The sequence below is a fragment of the Trichomycterus rosablanca genome, chromosome 3 (genome assembly GCF_030014385.1).
Source record: "Trichomycterus rosablanca isolate fTriRos1 chromosome 3, fTriRos1.hap1, whole genome shotgun sequence".
NCBI classification, from domain to species: domain Eukaryota; kingdom Metazoa; phylum Chordata; class Actinopteri; order Siluriformes; family Trichomycteridae; genus Trichomycterus; species Trichomycterus rosablanca.
In genome coordinates this window covers 54,435,224-54,459,256 of record NC_085990.1, presented here as the reverse complement: position 1 = coordinate 54,459,256, position 24,033 = coordinate 54,435,224, and the positions used below count along the sequence as shown (strand labels likewise).

Here is a 24,033-nt window from a genome sequence, read left to right as displayed (position 1 = left end):
TTTTCATTTTGAAATGTCAGAAATGTTTATTTGTTAATTTTGAGTTGTTTTTTTATTATTCTTACTTTAACAGATAAAAATAAACAAGTGAGATGGACACATTTTAGTTTTTTATTTAGTTGCATAATAATTCTGCACACTAATAGTTGCCCAATATTTATGCACACATAGATATTCTCCTAAGAAAGCCAAAACCTCACTTTCACTTTCTTAAATATTCAGGTTTGAGGTTTATTAACAGTTTGAATTGACTGAAAGCACAGTAGTTGTTCAATAATAAAATTAACCCTCAAAAATACAACTTGCCCAATAATTGTGCACACAGTGTACAAGATCTTGGGGAAAAATTAATGCAACTCTGGACAGAAATAAATGTTGTGACGTTGCAGAAGCTTGTGGAAACGATGCCACAGCGAATGCCGTAATCAAAGCTAAAGGCGCTACAACCAAATATTAGTGTGTGTGACCTTTTTTTTGACCAGGAAGTGAATAATTCTGGAAACATGAAGAACAACATTTACAAAAAAGTGGATCATATCCCTAATAAAACAACGTATGGATATATGTTTGGGCTGACTTTGAAGAAGAGAAGCTCAGGAAAGCAGCGATTATGATTTTATACTGCTGTGTGGTTTATCTGGGCTGCTGTTTACCATGCGCTTTCAGCAAAATCATTATCAAATACTAAACATGTTTTTTATGGTCATTTACTTGAAGTAAAATAGCAGTGTCCTGCCATTGCACTTTGTTAAGTTTACATTATATTGTCTTGTATAGTGCTGCTTCTCAAAAGCATATTGCCCAGCCCTAGTACAACCCCAAATCGGAAAAAGTTGGGACAGTATGGAAAATGTGTGTTTCTTACATTGACTTTTATTTGATGTCAGACAGGATGAACCTGAAATATTTCATCTTTTATCTGCTCAACTTCATTTCATTTATTAATAAACATCCATTCCTGCATTTCAGGCCTGCAACACATTCCAAAATTAGTTGGGACAATAAAGCATTTACCACTCTGTAATGTTGTTGTTCTTTTTCACCACTTAAAAGAGGTTTTGGACACACCCCCATACCATGACAGACCCTGGTACTGATACACCCCCATACCATGACAGACCCTGGTACTGACACACCCCCATACCATGACAGACCTTGGTACTGACACACCCCCATACCATGACAGACCCTGGTACTGACACACCCCCATACCATGACAGACCCTGGTACTGATACACCCCCATACCAAGACAGACCCTGGTACTGATACACCCCCATACCAAGACAGACCCTGGTACTGACACACCCCCATACCATGACAGACCTTGGTACTGACACGCCCCCATATCATGACAGACCCTGGTACTGACACACCCCCATACCATGACAGACCCTGGTACTGACACACCCCCATACCATGATACACCCTGGTACTGACACGCCCCCATATCATGACAGACCCTGGTACTGACACACCCCCATACCATGACAGTCCCTGGTACTGACACACCCCCATACCATGATACACCCTGGTACTGACACACCCCCATACCATGACAGACCCTGGTACTGACACACCCCCATACCATGACAGACCCTGGTACTGATACACCCCCATACCAAGACAGACCCTGGTACTGACACACCCCCATACCATGATACACCCTGGTACTGAAACACCCCCATACCATGACAGACCCTGGTACTGACACACCCCCATACCATGACAGACCCTGGTACTGATACACCCCCATACCAAGACAGACCCTGGTACTGACACACCCCCATACCATGATACACCCTGGTACTGACACACCCCCATACCATGACAGACCCTGGTACTGACACACCCCCATACCATGACAGACCCTGGTACTGACACACCCCCATACCATGACACACCCTGGTACTGACACCCCCCCATACCATGACAGAGCCTGGTACTGACACACCCCCATACCATGACACACTCTGGTACTGACACACCCCCATACCATGACACACCCTGGTACTGACACCCCCCCATACCATGACACACCCTGGTACTGACAAACCCCCATACCATGACAGACCCTGGTACTGACACACCCCCATACCATGACACACCCTGGTACTGACACACCCCCATACCATGACAGACCCTGGTACTGATACACCCCCATACCATGACACACCCTGGTACTGACACACCCCCATACCATGACACACCCTGGTACTGACACACCCCCATACCATGACAGACCCTGGTACCGACACACCCCCATACCATGACACACCCTGGTACTGACACACCCCCATACCATGACAGACCCTGGTACTGATACACCCCCATACAATGACAGACCCTGGTACTGATACACCCCCATACCATGACACACCCTGGTACTGACACACCCCCATACCATGACAGACCCTGGTACTGATACACCCCCATACCATGACACACCCTGGTACTGACACACCCCCATACCATGACAGACCCTGGTACTGATACACCCCCATACCATGACACACCCTGGTACTGACACACCCCCATACCATGACACACCCTGGTACTGACACACCCCCATACCATGACAGACCCTGGTACTGATACACCCCCATACAATGACAGACCCTGGTACTGATACACCCCCATACCATGACACACCCTGGTACTGACACACCCCCATACCATGACAGACCCTGGTACTGATACACCCCCATACCATGACACACCCTGGTACTGACACACCCCCATACCATGACAGACCCTGGTACTGATACACCCCCATACCATGACAGACCCTGGTACTGATACACCCCCATACCATGACACACCCTGGTACTGACACACCCCCATACCATGACAGACCCTGGTACTGATACACCCCCATACCATGACACACCCTGGTACTGACACACCCCCATACCATGACAGACCCTGGTACTGATACACCCCCATACCATGACAGACCCTGGTACTGATACACCCCCATACCATGACAGACCCTGGTACTGATACACCCCCATACCATGACACACCCTGGTACTGACACACCCCCATACCATGACAGACCCTGGTACTGACACACCCCCATACCATGATACACCCTGGTACTGATACACCCCCATACCATGACAGACCCTGGTACTGAAACACCCCCACACCATGACAGACCCTGGTAATGACACACCCCCATACGATGACAGACTCTGGCTTTTGGACTTGTTACTGATAACAGTCTGGATCCTTTTCGTCTTTGGTCCGGATCACACGACGTCCATTTTTTCCAAAAAAGACCTGGAATGCTGATTCATCTGACCACAATACAAATTTCCACTTTGTGATGGTCCATCCTAGATGCCTCCGAGCCCAGAGAAGTCGACGCCACTTCTGGATATGGTTAACATAAGGCTTCTTTTTTACACAGTAAAGTGTTAAGTATCATTTGTGCAGTAACTCTGTATTGTAGAGCTGATAAAGGTTTGATAAACTAATCCCTCACCCATGTGCTTATATCAGCTAGTGTTGAGTGGAGGTTCTTGATGCCGTCTGTGGGATGGACGATCACGAGCGTTCAGATTAACCTTGCACCCTTGGTCTTTACACACTAAAATTCCTCCAAATTCCTTGAATGGTTTAATGATATTCTGCACTGTAGAGGGAGAACATGCAAATCCCTTCCAATCTTTCTTTGAGGTTCATTGTTTTTAAACATTTCAATCATTTTCTCACACATTTGTGGACAAACTGGATCCTCTGATCACATTTACTCATCAGAGACTCTCAGCCTTTCCTGGATGCTGCTTTTGTACCAAACCATGATTACAATCACCTGTTTAACATCACATCATTACTTAGTATATTCACCTCATTACTAGCCCTAAATTACCCCCGTCCCAACTTTTTTTGGAATGTGTTGCAGAACTGAAATGCAGGAATGGATGTTTATTAATAAATGAAATGAAGTTGAGCAGATAAAAGATAAAATATCTCAGGTTCATCCTGTCTGACATCAATTAAAAGTCAAAGTAAGAAACTCTGTGTTTTTATTTTATTTACATTTTCCATACTGTCCCAACTTTTTCTGATTTTGGGTTGTATGAATGTGTGTGTTATAATCTCACCCCAGTATCTCCAGTTTACAGTGTGGATTCTTCAGTGCAGCAGAGAGCAGCTTCACTCCTGAATCCTGCAGCTTATTGTTACTCAGGTTCAGATCTCTCAGATTGGAGGAGTTTGAACTGAGAACTGAGGACAGAGCTGCACAACTTTCATCTGTTAGAGAACAACAATACAACCTGAGAAAGAAAAGATGAAACATCAGATTATTGGAATCTAAATGTGTTTTGATCTCACTCCAGTATCTTCAGTTTACAGTGTGTGTGTGTGTGTGTTATAATCTCACTCCAGTATCTTTAGTGTACAGTGTGTGTGTGTGTGTGTGTTATAATCTCACTCCAGTATCTTTAGTGTACAGTGTGTGTGTGTGTGTGTGTGTTATAATCTCACTCCAGTATCTTCAGTTTACTGTGTGTGTGTGTTATAATCTCACTCCAGTATCTTTAGTGTACAGTGTGTGTGTGTGTGTGTGTGTGTGTGTTATAATCTCACTCCAGTATCTTTAGTGTACAGTGTGTGTGTGTGTGTGTGTGTGTGTGTGTTATAATCTCACTCCAGTATCTTTAGTGTACAGTGTGTGTGTGTGTGTGTGTGTGTGTGTTATAATCTCACCCCAGTATCTCCAGTTTACAGTGTGTGTGTGTGTTATAATCTCACCCCAGTATCTCCAGTTTACAGTGTGTGTGTGTGTGTGTGTGTGTTATAATCTCACTCCAGTATCTCCAGTTTACAGTGTGTGTGTGTGTGTGTGTGTTATAATCTCACCTCAGTATCTCCAGTTTACAGTGTGTGTGTGTGTTATAATCTCACCCCAGTATCTCCAGTTTACAGTGTGTGTGTGTGTGTTATAATCTCACTCCAGTATCTCCAGTTTACAGTGTGTGTGTGTGTGTGTTATAATCTCACCCCAGTATCTCCAGTTTACAGTGTGTGTGTGTTATAATCTCACCCCAGTATCTCCAGTTTACAGTGTGTGTGTGTGTGTGTGTGTGTGTGTGTTATAATCTCACTCCAGTATCTCCAGTTTACAATGTGTGTGTGTGTGTGTGTGTTATAATCTCACCCCAGTATCTCCAGTTTACAGTGTGTGTGTGTGTGTTATAATCTCACCCCAGTATCTCCAGTGTACAGTGTGTGTGTGTGTGTGTGTGTGTTATAATCTCACTCCAGTATCTCCAGTTTACAGTGTGTGTGTGTGTGTGTGTGTGTGTGTGTTATAATCTCACTCCAGTATCTCCAGTTTACAGTGTGTGTTTGTGTGTGTTATAATCTCACCTCAGTATCTCCAGTTTACAGTGTGTGTGTGTGTTATAATCTCACCCCAGTATCTCCAGTTTACAGTGTGTGTGTGTGTGTGTGTGTGTGTTATAATCTCACCCCAGTATCTCCAGTTTACAGTGTGTGTGTGTTATAATCTCACCCCAGTATCTCCAGTTTACAGTGTGTGTGTGTGTGTGTGTGTGTGTGTGTGTGTTATAATCTCACTCCAGTATCTCCAGTTTACAATGTGTGTGTGTGTGTGTGTTATAATCTCACCCCAGTATCTCCAGTTTACAGTGTGTGTGTGTTATAATCTCACCCCAGTATCTCCAGTGTACAGTGTGTGTGTGTGTGTGTGTGTGTGTGTGTTATAATCTCACTCCAGTATCTCCAGTTTACAGTGTGTGTGTGTGTGTGTGTGTGTGTGTGTGTGTTATAATCTCACTCCAGTATCTCCAGTTTACAGTGTGTGTGTGTGTGTGTGTGTGTGTTATAATCTCACTCCAGTATCTCCAGTTTACAGTGTGTGTGTGTGTGTGTGTTATAATCTCACCCCAGTATCTCCAGTTTACAGTGTGTGTGTGTGTGTGTGTGTGTGTGTTATAATCTCACTCCAGTATCTCCAGTTTACAGTGTGTGTGTGTGTGTGTGTTATAATCTCATCCCAGTATCTCCAGTTTACAGTGTGTGTGTGTGTGTGTGTGTGTGTGTGTTATAATCTCACCCCAGTATCTCCAGTGTACAGTGTGGATTCTTCAGTGCAGCAGAGAGCAGCTTCACTCCTGAATCCTGCAGGTTATTGTTACTCAGGTTCAGATCTCTCAGATTGTTGGAGTTTGAACTGAGAACTGAGGACAGAGCTGCACAACTTTCATCTGTTAGATAACAACGTTCCAACCTGAGAAAGAAAAGATGAAACATCAGATTCACACTATTCACATTTTTCACACACACACACACACTCACCGCTGTAAACATACCTTAGATTTAATACTTACTTATGGTATAAACATAGACAACCTGGAAATTGTACCACAGAATGACTTAATTTCTGATCACTCCCTACTAATATATGAAGTGTCCCTGTCCAATAACATACAGCAACCACATCGTTTTAAATGTAAGCGCACTATTACATCTGCAACTGCAGCAGCGTTCATAAACTGCCTACCAGAAATACCAAATATATCAGCATCAGAACCTAAAGAACTAGATCAGGCAACTCAAAACCTAGAGACCGTACTGCGCACAACCTTAGATAACGTAGCCCCACTCAAAACTAAACTGATTAGGGAGAAAAAACTTGCTCCTTGGTACAATGACCACACATGCACACTTAAACAAGCAGCACGGAAATTAGAACGCAAGTGGCGTCACACTACACTAGAGGTGTATAAGATTGCTTGGAAAGATGCTCTAACTGAGTATAAACATGCACTTATAAAAGCTAAATCTTTATATTATTCGTCCCTAATAGAGAAAAATAAAAACAATCCTAGATTCCTCTTTGAGACGGTGTCCAAATTAACTAAAAACGTCAATGAAACTGAATCTAATATACCGCCTGACTGTACCAGCGATGATTTTTTAAAATTCTTTAATGACAAGATAGAAAAAATACGACTTCAGAGTCAAAGTGTGTCACTTGCCAATGTTAAGTATGGACTCACTCCGAGCAGCATTGGTGATAATAGTAACGAGTTAATCCAACTAAATTCCTTTAATCCAATCTCCCAAAATGAACTAACTGTGTTGATTAAATCATCTAAGTCATCATCGTGTATACTCGATCCTGTTCCAACTCGTTTACTTAAAGATTTACTCCCAGCTATTGTAGAGCCCCTGCTTACATTAATCAATGCATCCCTTAGCCTTGGGTATGTACCTAAATTGTTTAAAAGTGCCGTTATTAAACCCCTGATTAAAAAACCTAATCTTGATCCACATGTACTAGCTAATTATAGGCCAATTTCAAATCTTCCTTTTGTCTCTAAAATATTAGAAAAAGTAGTTTCCAAACAATTATGTTCTTATTTCAATGAAAATTGTATTCATGAAAAATTTCAATCAGGATTTAGACCCAACCATAGTACCGAAACCGCATTAATTAGAGTACTTAACGAGTTATTAATGTCTTCTGATAATGGATGTGTCTCTTTTCTTGTTCTATTAGATCTTAGTGCAGCGTTTGATACGGTCGATCATAACATTTTACTGGATAGGCTAGAAAATACAGTAGGTGTTAAAGGACTCGCACTCTCTTGGTTTCAATCATATCTGACTGACCGCTCGCAATTTGTTTATGTAAATAATAAATGCTCGGAAACTACAAAAGTAAAGTGTGGTGTTCCACAGGGGTCGGTACTTGGACCTCTATTATTTACACTCTATATGCTTCCACTAGGTGAAATTATTCATAAACATGGCATAAAATTTCACTGCTATGCAGATGACACACAGCTGTTTATATCAGCCAAACCAAATGATACTGACACAATCAGTAAGATAGAAGATTGTGTAAACGACATAAAAAACTGGATGTCGTGTAATTTTCTTTTACTTAATTCAGATAAAACTGAGGTTTTACTTGTTGGCTCTAAAGCTGCAAGAGACAAGTTGTCTAACCTGGTGCTAAACCTAAACACTTTCTCTGTTACTCCCAGCCCAGATGTAAAAAACTTGGGTGTCACACTAGATTCAGATCTTTCCTTTGATACACACATTAATAATATTACTAGAGTTGCTTTCTATCATTTGCGTAATATCTCTAAAATAAGAAATATACTATCTGTTAATGACGCTGAAAAACTGATCCATGCGTTTATAACTTCTCGGTTAGATTATTGTAATGCTCTTCTAACTGGATGCTCTGGTAGATCCATAAACAAACTCCAGTTAGTTCAAAATGCAGCAGCTCGAGTGCTAACTAGAACTAAAAAATTTGATCATATTAGTCCTGTTCTATCATCTCTACACTGGCTGCCAGTTAAATTCCGCATTGATTACAAAATACTTTTACTAACCTATAAAGTGCTACACGGTCTGGCTCCACAGTATCTGAGTGAACTTATTAATCACTACAACCCAGCGCATCCACTTCGTTCACAAGATGCAGGGTTACTTATAGTTCCTAAAATTAAAAAGACCACAGCTGGTGGAAGAGCATTTTCTTACTCTGTTCGGGATTCGGACACAGTCTCAATGTTTAAGTCTAGACTGAAAACATATTTATTTTCTCAGGTTTTTGATTAAAATAGACAAAGGCGCAGAGCTTGGGGGTTCTTGGTCATAGAAACTTGTGGTGATCAGGGATGTTGGGTTGCTGTCGTTCTGCGTCTCTTATCCGATCACTCAGGTTTGATGACGGTGGGGAGATGGGCGCTGATGTCCTGTGAAAGCCTTCATGACCTTGTTACCTGCTCGCTCTCACTTTTAGTTCTGCTGTAGTAATTAGGGCTGCCGGAGTCTAAAACTCTCTGTAAAACTGTTTTACTCAACTAGCATTGTACATTATTAACTACATTCTTTGTTGTTTTACTCCAAAGGCATTCTGATGGAAACCTGTTTACCCGCCGAGGTTAAGGATTAAAGTCGAGACTGCCGTGACATCTATGCTGCTCCTGCCGGATGTGACGGGTCTGGAGTAATTGCACCAAGAATGACAAGAAATCACTACAGACTTTATTGAAGACTAGAGCGAAGAAAAACTCTATTATTTATCTATTTATTACCAGTTATAACTTTTAGATCATTTAATTCTGTGTTTGTATGCTCTGTGTAAATCGTGTATTTATTTAAAGTATCCTCCAGACCACCCAAGAAGGATGGGCCCTGCTGAGTCTGGTTCCTCTCAAGGTTTCTTCCTGTAATTTTCAGGGAGTTTTTCCTTGCCACAGTCGCCCTCGGCTTGCTCAACAGGGATTTTTGTATCTGTTGGTACTGGATTTTGTAAAGTTGCTTTGAGACAATGTCTATTGTAAAAAGCGCTATATAAATAAAGTTGACTTGACTTGACTTGACACACACACACACACACACACACACACACACACACACACATGTAGTGAAATAATAATAAAAAAGGTACCTAGGTACCCCAAAAGGAGACCCCCCCCTCCACACACACACACACACACACACACACCTTGCTAACCTCCTAAGCCACTTTTATGACTCTAGAGGCCACAATGTCACCACAGACTCATTTTTCTGGGATTTCCTAACTCCGTTTACAACTTTCAGAGACAAGCAGACATAAACCCCCACTTTTTGCATATAAATCATGGGCTCTTCACTCAAGAATACCCACTGTGGACTCTTCCAACTCATAAAAGCCTTAAAGATGCCAAGACAATTTGTTTGTCTTCACTGAATCACTGAAACACACAAACACACACACACACACACCTTTACAATTCCAATGACCTGGTAGAGATGCGTGAAAGGTGAATTCTAACAAAAAGTACAATTCAACAATTGCATTGTATTGGATTGAATTGATTGAGCATAAGTATCCCTGTCCACATAAGTTCAATTTTGGTACCCTGTCTATTTGGATACAATATTCAATTTAAAATAGTGTTAAGAACCATGTAATATCATTGCTGTATACCAAGATAAAAGAACCTTAGTATTGGATGCTTAAAACACCCAGATAAGTGGAATTACCGTATGTTAAACCTTTTTATTTATATGGGTTTTTAGATTTAGTTCTGTTATTGTGTTAGTGATATTAACTAAGTTTGTGTAAGTTACTAGAGTTTTAGATTAACTGTTACAAGATCTCTCTTTGGTGAACCAACTTATAAAGTTCTATTGTATCAAAACTTGTTTTGTCAAACAGGGTCTTAGCACCACCTGCTGGCTATCAGTAGTTAAAAGTGTATGGTGGGAGGAAACCTTTTGTCACGTAATCTTAAGAGAAGTTCGAACTGATTGGTTTTACCTTCAGCAACCCCGCCCCTTTGCTGCTGAGTTTAAGAGGCAGTGTGGGCTTTGTTAAACAGAAAAGAGTTCAGTTTAGTGCAGAGATGAAAGTTTTGGGAAAAAGTTAGTGATGGGCAGATGAAGCCTCATTGAAGCTTTTGAAGCTTCTTCCCAATTGTGCTGAAAATGAATTGAAGCACTGAAAGTGGACATCACAGCAGAGTGACACCTGGTGGCTTTAAAAATGTATTACAGCCTGTGGCTATTGAACACTGAAACATACAAACCCTCGATGGTTTAATGGATCACCAAGTATTTTTAATCTGCAAATAATTATCTTTACTTGCGTTGAAAGAATTGCGTTGAAATTTGTCATCTACAATTCTCTGAGACTCAAAAAGTGATCAGGGGTTTGACTGTCTCTTAGATAGTCAGTGAGATAAGGGACAGCACCAAAGGAGTATCTCACCAAACATCCCGAGTTGTGCAATTTGCTCAGAAAGAGTTGGATTTTCTACACACTAGTTAGGGGGCCAAATCTCTGAGTACAAGCTGACAACCTATCCAGTATTAATATTTGACCCCTTGACATGTGTTCCAGCCAGGTTGTCAACTGAGAAAAAGATTTTTTGGTCATTTTATCACTGTATTCTTAAAAGTGGTAAAATCAGATTTTTTCCCCAAAGTGCTTCCTTAAACTTCTGAATCTCCTCCTTTAATTATAAGCAAATGTGCAACATAATCACACTTTTATGTAAGCATCATCTTAAAAACTAATAATCAATAAATATTCAAAGCCTATTACACCATAGGAGTCACTATTGTGTCAGCACAACTGTGATTTGGCATTAGGCAGCAGGTCCAGTGAAGATGGTCACTGCAGGTGTCAACATCTGAACAAAACTTGCATACTATTGAATTTCAAACAACAGATACAAGTTTGTCCATTGGACTACAACCAAAAGCATTTACCTCAGGCATCTACCACCAAATGTTGCCAGAAAAAGGTAGGCTAAACTGTTTCACTACCAGCTAAACCTCAGCGATACCTAGCTAAACAGCTGAATTTATGCTAGGTTACTGTACTTTCATAAACTAGCCTAACCTACTTAACATTAGGGAATATACAGTGTATCACAAAAGTGAGTACACCCCTCACATTTCTGCAGATATTTAAGTATATCTTTTCATGGAACAACACTGACAAAATGACACTTGGACACAATGAAAAGTAGTCTGTGTGCAGCTTATATAACAGTGTAAATTTATTCTTCCCTCAAAATAACTCAATATACAGCCATTAATGTCTAAACCACCGGCAACAAAAGTGAGTACACCCCTTAGTGAAAGTTCCTGAAGTGTCAATATTTTGTGTGGCCACCATTATTTCGAGGAACTGCCTTAACTCTCCTGGGCATGGAGTTTACCAGAGCTTTACAGGTTACCACTGGAATGCTTTTCCACTCCTCCATGACGACATCACGGAGCTGGCGGATATTCGAGTCTTTGCGCTCCTCCACCTTCCGCTTGAGGATGCCCCAAAGATGTTCTATTGGGTTTAGGTCGGGAGACATGCTTGGCCAGTCCATCACCTTTACCCTCAGCCTCTTCAATAAAGCAGGGGTCGTCTTAGAGGTGTGTTTGGGGTCATTATCATGCTGGAACACTGCCCTGCGACCCAGTTTCCGGAGGGAGGGGATCATGCTCTGCTTCAGTATTTCACAGTACATATTGGAGTTCATGTGTCTCTCAATGAAATGTAACTCCCACACACCTGCTGCACTCATGCAGCCCCAGACCATGGCATTCCCACCACCATGCTTGACTGTAGGCATGACACACTTATCTTTGTACTCACCTGATTGCCACCACACATGCTTGAGACCATCTGAACCAAACTAATTAATCTTGGTCTCATCAGACCATAGGACATGGTTCCAGTAATCCATGTCCTTTGTTGACATGTCTTCAGCAAACTGTTTGCAGGCTTTCTTGTGTAGAGACTTCAGAAGAGGCTTCCTTCTGGGGTGACAGCCATGCAGACCAATTTGATGTAGTGTGCGGCGTATGGTCTGAGCACTGACAGGCTGACCCCCCACCTTTTCAATCTCTGCAGCAATGCTGACAGCACTCCTGTGCCTATCTTTCAAAGACAGCAGTTGGATGTGACGCTGAGCACGTGCACTCAGCTTCTTTGGACGACCAACGCAAGGTCTGTTCTGAGTGGACCCTGCTCTTTCAAAACGCTGGATGATCTTGGCCACTGTGCTGCAGCTCAGTTTCAGGGTGTTGGCAATCTTCTTGTAGCCTTGGCCATCTTCATGTAGCGCAATAATTCGTCTTTTAAGATCCTCAGAGAGTTCTTTGCCATGAGGTGCCATGTTGGAACTTTCAGTGACCAGTATGAGAGAGTGTGAGAGCTGTACTACTAAATTGAACACACCTGCTCCCTATGCACACCTGAGACATAGTAACACTAATGAGTCACATGACATTTTGGAGGGAAAATGAAAAGCAATGCTCAATTTGGACATTTAGGGGTGTAGTCTCTTAGGGGTGTACTCACTTTTGTTGCCGGTGGTTTAGACATTAATGGCTGTATATTGAGTTATTTTGAGGGAAGAATAAATTTACACTGTTATATAAGCTGCACACAGACTACTTTTCATTGTGTCAAAGTGTCATTTTGTCAGTGTTGTCCCATGAAAAGATATACTTAAATATCTGCAGAAATGTGAGGGGTGTACTCACTTTTGTGATACACTGTATTTTAATAATGTGTTTTCTGCAGAGTGGCCTATTACATTATCTGCCTAATTAACCTTTCAGATAAGCCAACATGGAGCCTGAGGGAGTTGTAAACCTAGAGTGAAAAAACAGACAACTACCAATTGATGTAAATAGGCAAAAATGTTTTATTTGTCAAGATGACCATGGGAAATATGGCCAAGGTAAACAGCTAAGGAAACCTTCAGAGGATGGGCTGAAGTATACTTAACTCAGAGCAAGTGAACGGGCAAAATACAAAGCTGTAGAATATGATCAGATGGCACAAAACATGCTATGCTGCTTTTACCAATGTCACGTTCATTGCCTGTCTTAAGACCTTTGGGGGCCAGTGATAGCTCAGTGGTTAAGGCACTGGACTAGTAAACAGAAGGTTGCTGGTTCAAGCCCCGCCACCACCAAGTTGCCACTGTTGGGTCCCTGAGCAAGGCACTTAACCCTCAATTGCTCATTGTGTTCCGCTCACTGTGTAAGTCGCTTTGGATAAAAGCGTCTGCTAAATGCTGAAAATGTAAATGTAAATGAAAGTACAGGGTGGGCCATTTATATGGATACACCTAAATAAAATGGGAATGGTTGGTGATATTAACTTCCTGTTTGTGGCACATTAGTATATGGGAGGGGGAAAACTTTTCAAGATGGGTGGTGACCATGGCGGCCATTTTGAAGTCGGCCATTTTGGATCCAACTTTAGTTTTTTCAATTGGAAGAGGGTCATGTGACACATGCAACTTATTGAGAATTTCACAAGAAAAACAATGGTGTGCTTGGTTTTAACGTAACTTTATTCTTTCATGAGTTATTTACAAGTTTCTGACCACTTAAGATGGTGCACCACCACATTATGGGTGTCAGGTCCGAGCATTCCTAGATGAACAGTTTCCTGGAAAGTGGATTGGTCGTCGTGGACCAGTTGAATGGCCCCCAAGGTCTCCCGATCTGACCCCCTTAGACTTTTATCTTTGGGGTCATCTGAAGGCAATTGTCTATGCTGTGAAGATACGAGATGTGCAACACCTGAAACTACGGATACTGGAAGCCTGTGCTAGCATTTCTTCTGCGGTGTTGCTATCAGTGTGTGAAGAGTGGGAGAAGAGGGTTGCATTGACAATCCAACACAATGGGCAGCACTTTGAACACATTTTATAAGTGGTCAGAAACTTGTAAATAACTCATGAAAGAATAAAGTTACGTTAAAAGCACACCGTTGTTTTTCTTGTGAAATTCTCAATAAGTTTGATGTGTCACATGACCCTCTTCCCATTGAAAAAACTAAAGTTGGATCCAAAATGGCCGACTTCAAAATGGCCGCCATGGTCACCACCCATCTTGAAAAGTTTTCCCCCTCCCATATACTAATGTGCCACAAACAGGAAGTTAATATCACCAACCATTCCCATTTTATTTAGGTGTATCCATATAAATGGCCCACCCTGTACAAAGAAATCACTAGAACTTGCAAGCACCTGCTGCCTACGCACCTCTAGACATTCAATGCCTCCAGTCACTTGGGGAAAATGCATTTTTTTGTCAGAAAGATAGGCCTGGGGACAAACTTCGCAACATCCAAGTCTTAAGTACATCTGAAAAGATTCTTCACCTAGGTCAGAAAGAGCTAGGAGTCAATGACTTGACTGCTGCAAAAAGCAAATATCATCTTGTTTGCTATACGGCATTCCTCAGGAAGCATCAGAGCACAGCACAGGAACAAATTATCCATTTTCAATATGCTTACAGATTGTGGCAAATAAGCTCAGAGCAGGACTTGTCAGTCATAAAATATACTCTTTAAAAACAGTTTGGAAAAGATACTGTGAACTTCTTGCAGATTTTGATGCTAAGCCAGGTATATATAGAAGTTATAATTTCAAGACAAAGCTTGACAGGTTGCTTTAGGGGAAATGACTGTTTGTGCATTCACTCAGACCAACTGATCCCATTATGATATTTCCTGCTATGACTGCTCTCCTTAACATGAGAACAATAATGGATGACAAACAAAATGATGCTCTAGGGAGTCAAGGGACTATGGAAAGCTGTGGACCTGACAAGGATACTGAGATACTGAGTTGGCTTTATTGGGTGTCATTAAAGATCAAAAAAGACATCAGGGAGTCCTCAAGACATGACTTCATAGGAGGAATAGATGAGCATCATGCAGAAGAAATTGACAGTTTGTACATGCTATTAAAACTCCTTTGCATTGGAGATGCTGAAAGAAAATGAGACACTTCACACAAGGCTACTAAGCATTGCCCAGGATATTGTTTTCCTGGCATCTGGTGGAAGGAAACCAACACCTAAACATATTGGTATTGGTGTTGCCATACACCAAGCAACTCGTTCAAACGATTTGGTGCAGTTGCTTCATGCTGCAGGGCACAGCATAAGCTATGAATCAGTATTAAGGACAGATACTGAGATGGCAAATGAGGCTCTGAAGCGATACTTTGATAACGGTGAAGTTTATATTTCTTTGAACTTTGTTAATGCAAGTCTCCCTGGTTATATTACATATGCAAATGACAACATCGACATTAATGAGGAGACCCTTGATGGAAAAGGAACATTTCATGCTTTACAGACTGCTGCCTTTAGAAAAAGTACACCTCAAGAAGAGAACCCAAAAATAAAACTAAAATCTGAAAGGTCAAAGTCAGTCCTAGTTCGTCCTGGCATGTTTGAGCTGAAGGATGCCAGAATGGAACCAAAGAAGCCCCGTCCAGTATTTCACGGATTAGTTACATCAGACATGTATGATGCTGACACACTTCTAATTCAACAGTCAAAGAACCAATACCTTGTATGGGTAATCTGTAGACTGCAAAACACACAAGATCCTATTGTTCCGGCTTGGAGTGGCTTCAACCACCTAATGACAAGATCAGATAATCCAAAGACAGTGGCTGGAATGATGCCTATCTTAAATTCTCCAGCACATGATTATGATACTATATGGACAGTCTTACAGAATTGCCACAAAATGACCAAAAAACTGGGACAAAAGTTCACAGTCATAACATTTAAAGAGCAGCTCTACTGCAAAGCAAAGATGCTTCAGTGGCACCACCAGAAAGAGTGTGAGGATATGGTTATTCTCTTGGGTGGCTTTCATGTGCAGATAAACCTTTCCAAGGTCATTGGACAGCATCATGCTGATTCTGGACTAAGGGACATTCTTGAGGAAAGAATGCTCATGGTTATACACATAGTACACATAGTCCCTTGGTGCCTTCTGATTGCAGCCAAGTTTTCCTGGTGCCTCTGGATCAGTGTGTTCGGATGGGGAAAAAGCAAATTCTTGTAACTGTTGAAAATGTTTGTGTTTGAAAAATAGGAATGAAGCAATAAAAGAGTTAATCGAATATATTGTAACTGTGCAGTTATTACATATTAATGTCATTTCTTTCACAATACGGTACATGAATCAAAAGTCAAATAGCACTGAAGGCATCCAACTTGAACACTAGAATTCCGCCTGAACATTAAAGTACTAAAACTTGTGCTGTGTTGCACTGTCTCACACGACAAGCATATAACTCTTGCCCCTACACTGGGACACTAATTAGTAGGGTTTTTGGCCACTATATTATGTTTTCAAGCTTCTATGCAATTTGAAAAGTGGTTTTCTTTAGGCGGAGATCATTTTTTCCATGTTCTACCTCCATTTTCTCCTAAACTTTGAGATATATTTTGGTTTATGTTGAACCCAAACTTGCAAAACACAAACAATGAACTACTGAATCAAAATGAGTCGGCTTGTTCAGCCTAACTCTTTAACTCTTCTGAGTGAGCTACATTCTAGAACTATGTGCTAAATTTCACAGATGAAATAAATACATATCGTAGAAGCAAATCCAGGTGTACTAAACATCCTTAGTTGTAAACAAAAAGCCAGATTTAGGTTTGGAGGTGAAGAGGTGATGGTGATTTGTCGTAATTTTCTTGCATTTTCATCTTTTTGCACACTCCTGTGATCACTGGGCATTTGTGCATTTTTTGGGTCATGACAGGTGCGCTGGTGTGTTTGGGTGCTGCTTCTCCCCCGGTGAAGCTGCTTGGAGCAAAGCATGCAGCATTTTGCTTGCTCCACATTTGCGCTGCTATGATGTAGAGCGGTGTATCCGGAGAAGTGAGAGTTAGCGGATTAACTGTTTTCTGTGTCTGCTGCTCTGTGTAACATCTGCTATTGTGTCTAGCTCCTTTCTGTCGGTGTGGATTGTTTTGGATTGCTCCTTTGGCTGCTGGGATTGGATGGCTGGAATCTCTGCGGCTTTTGTGGTCTAGAAAACATCTGCAGTCTCATCGTGCTCTTTAAGTGAACTCTATGCTCTTGGACATTCACGGTGTAAATCTCCGACATCTTTACTGCTCCACTGCGACCTTGGTGTTTTTCAGGGGCCTGAATATTCTCACCGAGGCTCAGGTCGGACTTTTGTTTACCAACAAAATGCTAACAACAACATTTCCTCACTCTGGTTGCTGCAATGCCGTGAGGTTGCCAAGTTGATGCTAGGAATGACAATGGAAACTACGGTTGAAATCTACTCTATGTACCAAAAAGCAATTCAAAACCCGTCTTTTCCAGCTGGCTTTTGGGTGACTCAGAACTGTGCCACGTTTGGTGTTTTCCATGTTAGTCAGCCACTAATTGTGCAAGTTCTCCTACTTAGAAAGATGAGAGAGGTCTGTAATTTTCATCATAGGTACACTTCAACTATGAGAGACAAAATGAGAAAAAAAAAATCCAGGAAATCACATTGTAGGATTTTTAAAGAATTTATTTGTAAATTATGGTGGAAAATAAGTATTTGGTCAATAACAAAAGTTCAACTCAATACTTTGTAACATAACCTTTGTTGGCAATGACAGAGGTGAAACGTTTCCTGTAAGTCTTCACCAGGTTTGCACACACTGTAGCTGCTATTTTGGCCCATTCCTCCATGCAGATCTCCTCTAGAGCAGTGATGTTTTCGGGCTGTCGCTGGCCAACACGGACTCCACACATTTTCTATGGGGTTGAGGTCTGGAGACTGGCTAGGCCACTCCAGGACCTTGAAATGCTTTTTACAGAGCCACTCCTTCATTGCCCGAGCGATGTGTTTGGGATCATTGTCATGCTGGAAGACCCAGCCACGTTCCATCTTCAATGCTCTCACTGATGGAAGGAGGTTTTGGCTTAAAATCTCACGATACATGGCCCCGTTCATTCTTCCCTTAACACGGATCAGTCGTCCTGTCCCCTTTGCAGAAAAACAGCCCCAAAGCATGATGTTTCCACCCCCATGCTTCACAGTAGGTATGGTGTTCATGGGATCTTTTTCTTCCTCCAAACACGACGAGTTGAGTTTTTACCAAAAAGTTCCATTTTGGTTTCATATGACCACATGATATTCTCCCAATCCTCTTCTGGATCATCCATATGCTCTCTGGCAAACTTCAGACGGGCCTGGACATGTACTGGCTTAAGCAGGGGAACACACCTGGCACTGCAGGATTTGAGTCCTTCTCGGCGTAGTGTGTTACTGATGGTAGCCTTTGTTACTTTGGTCCCAGCTCTCTGCAGGTCATTCATCAGGTCCCTCCATGTAGTTCTGGGATTTTTGCTCACCGTTCTCATGATCATTTTGACCCCACGGGATGAGATCTTGCGTGGGGCCCCAGATCGAGGGAGATTATCAATGGTCTTGTATGTCTTCCATTTTCTTAGAATTGCTTCTTAAAGAAGAAGTTACAGGTCTGTGAGAGCCAGAAATCTTGCTTGTTTGTGGGTGACCAAATAGTTATTTTCCACCATAATTTACAAATAAATTCTTTAAAAATCCTTAAAATCCTAAAAATTCTTAAAAAAATAATAAAAAATTTTTTTTTCTCATTTTGTCTCTCATAGTTGAAGTGTAGCTATGATGAAAATTACAGACCTCTCTCATCTTTCTAAGTAGGAGAACCTGCACAATCAGTGGCTAACTAAATACTTTTTGGCCCCACTGTAAATGTGTATTTTATTTATTATTTTGTTTAGGTTTTTCTTTATTAATATTGTACAGTGTCCTTGGGTGTCATGAAAAGCGCTTTTCAAATAAAATTTGATTATTATTATTATTAAGAGACATCTAACTCGGTCAGTTTGCTCCGAAAGCTGAAAAAAAGTCCCAGTTTTAAAACTCTTACGTATTCTTTCCTGGTGTCCTGTTGCCTTAGCCATGGTAACAATGCCAAGGAAGGTTGTAAAAGACATTAAGATAACACAGGAGATGCCGGAGACGGGTTCCAAAATGTGACCTGGATGGCTTTTGTAAAGCCCTAAGGAAGGTAATTCAGAGGTGAGGGTCGTAAATGTTGCTCAGAATGTTAGCAAGCTGTGGGGAAAAGCTTTTAGGGCTCCCTTTTGGGGTCATAAACAATCTTTTAAAATGAACAGACCCTGGCGTGGTCTTATATTTAATTCAGGAATAATTCTTTATAGCGTTCATGCTACAAGTGTGTGTGTGTGTGTTTTAATCTCACCCCAGTATCTCCAGTTTACAGTGTGTGTGTGTGTTTTAATCTCACCCCAGTATCTCCAGTTTACAGTGTGTGTGTGTGTGTGTGTGTGTTATAATCTCACCTCAGTATCTCCAGTTTACAGTGTGTGTGTGTGTGTGTGTGTTATAATCTCACCTCAGTATCTCCAGTTTACAGTGTGTGTGTGTGTGTGTGTGTGTTATAATCTCACCTCAGTATCTCCAGTTTACAGTGTGTGTGTGTGTGTGTGTGTGTTATAATCTCACCTCAGTATCTCCAGTTTACAGTGTGTGTGTGTGTGTGTGTTATAATCTCACCTCAGTATCTCCAGTTTAGTGTGTGTGTGTTATAATCTCACCTCAGTATCTCCAGTTTAGTGTGTGTGTGTTATAATCTCACCTCAGTATCTCCAGTTTAGTGTGTGTGTGTTATAATCTCACCTCAGTATCTCCAGTTTACAGTGTGTGTGTGTGTGTGTGTTATAATCTCACCTCAGTATCTCCAGTGTACAGTGTGTGTGTGTGTTATAATCTCATCTCAGTATCTCCAGTTTACAGTGTGTGTGTGTGTGTGTGTGTTATAATCTCATCTCAGTATCTCCAGTGTACAGTGTGTGTGTGTTATAATCTGACCTCAGTATCTCCAGTGTACAGTGTGTGTGTGTGTGTGTGTGTTATAATCTCATCTCAGTATCTCCAGTGTACAGTGTGTGTGTGTGTGTGTGTTATAATCTCACCTCAGTATCTCCAGTGTACTGTGTGTGTGTGTTATAATCTCACCTCAGTATCTCCAGTGTAGTGTGTGTGTGTTATAATCTCACCTCAGTATCTCCAGTTTACAGTGTGTGTGTGTGTTATAATCTCACCTCAGTATCTCCAGTGTAGTGTGTGTTATAATCTCACCTCAGTATCTCCAGTTTACAGTGTGTGTGTGTGTGTGTGTTATAATCTCATCTCAGTATCCCCAGTGTAGTGTGTGTTATAATCTCACCTCAGTATCTCCAGTTTACAGTGTGTGTGTGTGTGTGTGTTATAATCTCATCTCAGTATCTCCAGTGTACAGTGTGTGTGTGTGTGTGTGTGTTATAATCTCATCTCAGTATCTCCAGTGTAGTGTGTGTGTGTGTGTGTGTGTGTTATAATCTCATCTCAGTATCTCCAGTGTACTGTGTGTGTGTTATAATCTCACCTCAGTATCTCCAGTTTAGTGTGTGTGTGTGTGTGTTATAATCTCACCTCAGTATCTCCAGTTTACAGTGTGTGTGTGTGTGTGTGTGTGTTATAATCTCATCTCAGTATCTCCAGTGTACAGTGTGTGTGTGTTATAATCTCACCTCAGTATCTCCAGTGTACAGTGTGTGTGTGTGTGTGTGTGTTATAATCTCATCTCAGTATCTCCAGTGTAGTGTGTGTGTGTGTGTGTGTGTGTTATAATCTCACCTCAGTATCTCCAGTTTAGTGTGTGTGTGTGTGTGTTATAATCTCACCTCAGTATCTCCAGTTTACAGTGTGTGTGTGTGTGTGTGTGTGTTATAATCTCATCTCAGTATCTCCAGTGTACAGTGTGTGTGTGTTATAATCTCACCTCAGTATCTCCAGTGTACAGTGTGTGTGTGTGTGTGTGTTATAATCTCACCCCAGTATCTCCAGTGTACAGTGTGTGTGTGTGTGTGTTATAATCTCACCTCAGTATCTCCAGTGTACAGTGTGTGTGTGTTATAATTTCACCTCAGTATTTTCAGTTTACAGTGTGTGTGTGTGTGTGTGTGTTATAATTTCACCTCAGTATCTCCAGTGTGTGTGTGTGTGTGTGTGTGTGTGTGTTATAATCTCACCCCAGTATCTCCAGTGTACAGTGTGTGTGTGTTATAATCTCACCTCAGTATCTCCAGTTTACAGTGTGTGTGTGTGTGTGTGTGTGTGTGTGTGTGTGTGTTATAATCTCACCTCAGTATTTCCAGTTTACAGTGTGTGTGTGTGTGTGTGTGTTATAATCTCACCTCAGTATCTCCAGTGTACAGTGTGTGTGTTATAATCTCACCTCAGAATCTCCAGTGTACAGTGTGTGTGTGTGTGTGTGTGTGTGTGTGTGTTATAATCTCACCCCAGTATCTCCAGTGTACAGTGTGTGTGTGTGTGTGTGTGTTATAATCTCACCTCAGTATCTCCAGTTTACAGTGTGTGTGTGTGTGTTATAATCTCACCTCAGTATCTCCAGTTTACAGTGTGTGTGTGTGTGTGTGTGTTATAATCTCACCTCAGTATCTCCAGTTTACAGTGTGTGTGTGTGTGTGTGTGTTATAATCTCACCTCAGTATCTCCAGTTTACAGTGTGTGTGTGTGTGTGTGTGTGTGTGTGTTATAATCTCACCACAGTATCTCCAGTTTACAGTGTGTGTGTGTGTGTGTGTGTGTTATAATCTCACCCCAGTATCTCCAGTTTACAGTGTGTGTGTGTGTTAGAATCTCACCCCAGTATCTCCAGTTTACAGTGTGTGTGTGTGTGTGTGTGTGTGTGTGTTATAATCTCACCCCAGTATCTCCAGTTTACAGTGTGTGTGTGTGTTAGAATCTCACCCCAGTATCTCCAGTTTACAGTGTGTGTGTGTGTGTGTGTGTGTGTGTGTTATAATCTCACCCCAGTATCTCCAGTTTACAGTGTGTGTGTGTGTGTGTGTGTGTGTGTGTGTGTTATAATCTCACCTCAGTATCTCCAGTTTAGTGTGTGTGTGTGTGTGTGTGTGTGTGTGTGTGTGTGTGTGTGTGTTATAATCTCACCTCAGTATCTCCAGTTTACAGTGTGTGTGTGTGTGTGTGTGTGTGTGTTATAATCTCACCTCAGTATCTCCAGTTTACAGTGTGTGTGTGTGTGTGTTATAATCTCACCTCAGTATCTCCAGTGTACAGTGTGTGTGTGTGTGTGTGTGTTATAATCTCACCTCAGTATCTCCAGTTTACAGTGTGTGTGTGTGTATGTGTGTGTGTTATAATCTCACCTCAGTATCTCCAGTTTACAGTGTGTGTGTGTGTGTTATAATCTCACCTCAGTATCTCCAGTTTACAGTGTGTGTGTGTGTGTGTGTGTGTGTGTGTTATAATCTTACAGTGTATCACAAAAGTGAGTACACCCCTCACATTTCTGCAAATATTTCATTATATCTTTTCATGGGACAACACTATAGAAATGAGACTTGGATATAACTTAGAGTAGTCAGTGTACAACTTGTATAGCAGTGTAGATTTACTGTCTTCTGAAAATAACTCAACACACAGCCATTAATGTCTAAATAGCTGGCAACATAAGTGAGTACACCCCACAGTGAACATGTCCAAATTGTGCCCAAATGTGTCGTTGTCCCTCCCTGGTGTCATGTGTCAAGGTCCCAGGTGTAAATGGGGAGCAGGGCTGTTAAATTTGGTGTTTTGGGTACAATTCTCTCATACTGGCCACTGGATATTCAACATGGCACCTCATGGCAAAGAACTCTCTGAGGATGTGAGAAATAGAATTGTTGCTCTCCACAAAGATGGCCTGGGCTATAAGAAGATTGCTAACACCCTGAAACTGAGCTACAGCATGGTGGCCAAGGTCATACAGCGGTTTTCCAGGACAGGTTCCACTCGGAACAGGCTTCGCCAGGGTCGACCAAAGAAGTTGAGTCCACGTGTTCGGCGTCATATCCAGAGGTTGGCTTTAAAAAATAGACACATGAGTGCTGCCAGCATCGCTGCAGAGGTTGAAGACGTGGGAGGTCAGCCTGTCAGTGCTCAGACCATACGCCGCACACTGCATCGACTCGGTCTGCATGGTCGTCATCCCAGAAGGAAGCTGACGCACAAGAAAGCCCGCAAACAGTTTGCTGAAGACAAGCAGTCCAAGAACATGGATTACTGGAATGCCCTGTGGTCTGACGAGACCAAGATAAACTTGTTTGGCTCAGATGGTGTCCAGCATGTGTGGCGGCGCCCTGGTGAGAAGTACCAAGACAACTGTATCTTGCCTACAGTCAAGCATGGTGGTGGTAGCATCATGGTCTTGGGCTGCATGAGTGTTGCTGGCACTGGGGAGCTGCAGTTCATTGAGGGAAACATGAATTCCAACATGTACTGTGACATTCTGAAACAGAGCATGATCCCCTCCCTTCGAAAACTGGGCCTCATGGCAGTTTTCCAACAGGATAACGACCCCAAACACAACCTCCAAGATGACAACTGCCTTGCTGAGGAAGCTGAAGGTAAAGGTGATGGACTAAACCCAATTGAGCACCTGTGGCGCATCCTCAAGTGGAAGGTGGAGGAGTTTAAGGTGTCTAACATCCACCAGCTCCGTGATGTCATCATGGAGGAGTGGAAGAGGATTCCAGTAGCAACCTGTGCAGCTCTGGTGAATTCCATGCCCAGGAGGGTTAAGGCAGTGCTGGATAATAATGGTGGTCACACAAAATATTGACA

At 41.9% G+C, this 24,033-nt stretch overlaps 1 protein-coding gene across 1 annotated transcript in view; it reads right to left on the bottom strand.

The window, feature by feature from the left end:
• The window catches only part of LOC134309979 (NACHT, LRR and PYD domains-containing protein 12-like), a 112,326-nt gene that overhangs the window by 44,625 nt on the left and 43,668 nt on the right, over nucleotides 1-24,033 (bottom strand). The window contains exons 9-10 of the mRNA XM_062991483.1: nucleotides 6,090-6,263; nucleotides 4,111-4,284 (exon numbers count right to left, since the gene is read on the bottom strand). Coding sequence (XP_062847553.1) covers nucleotides 4,111-4,284; nucleotides 6,090-6,263 — 348 coding nt within the window. The remainder of the gene's footprint in view (nucleotides 1-4,110; nucleotides 4,285-6,089; nucleotides 6,264-24,033) is intronic.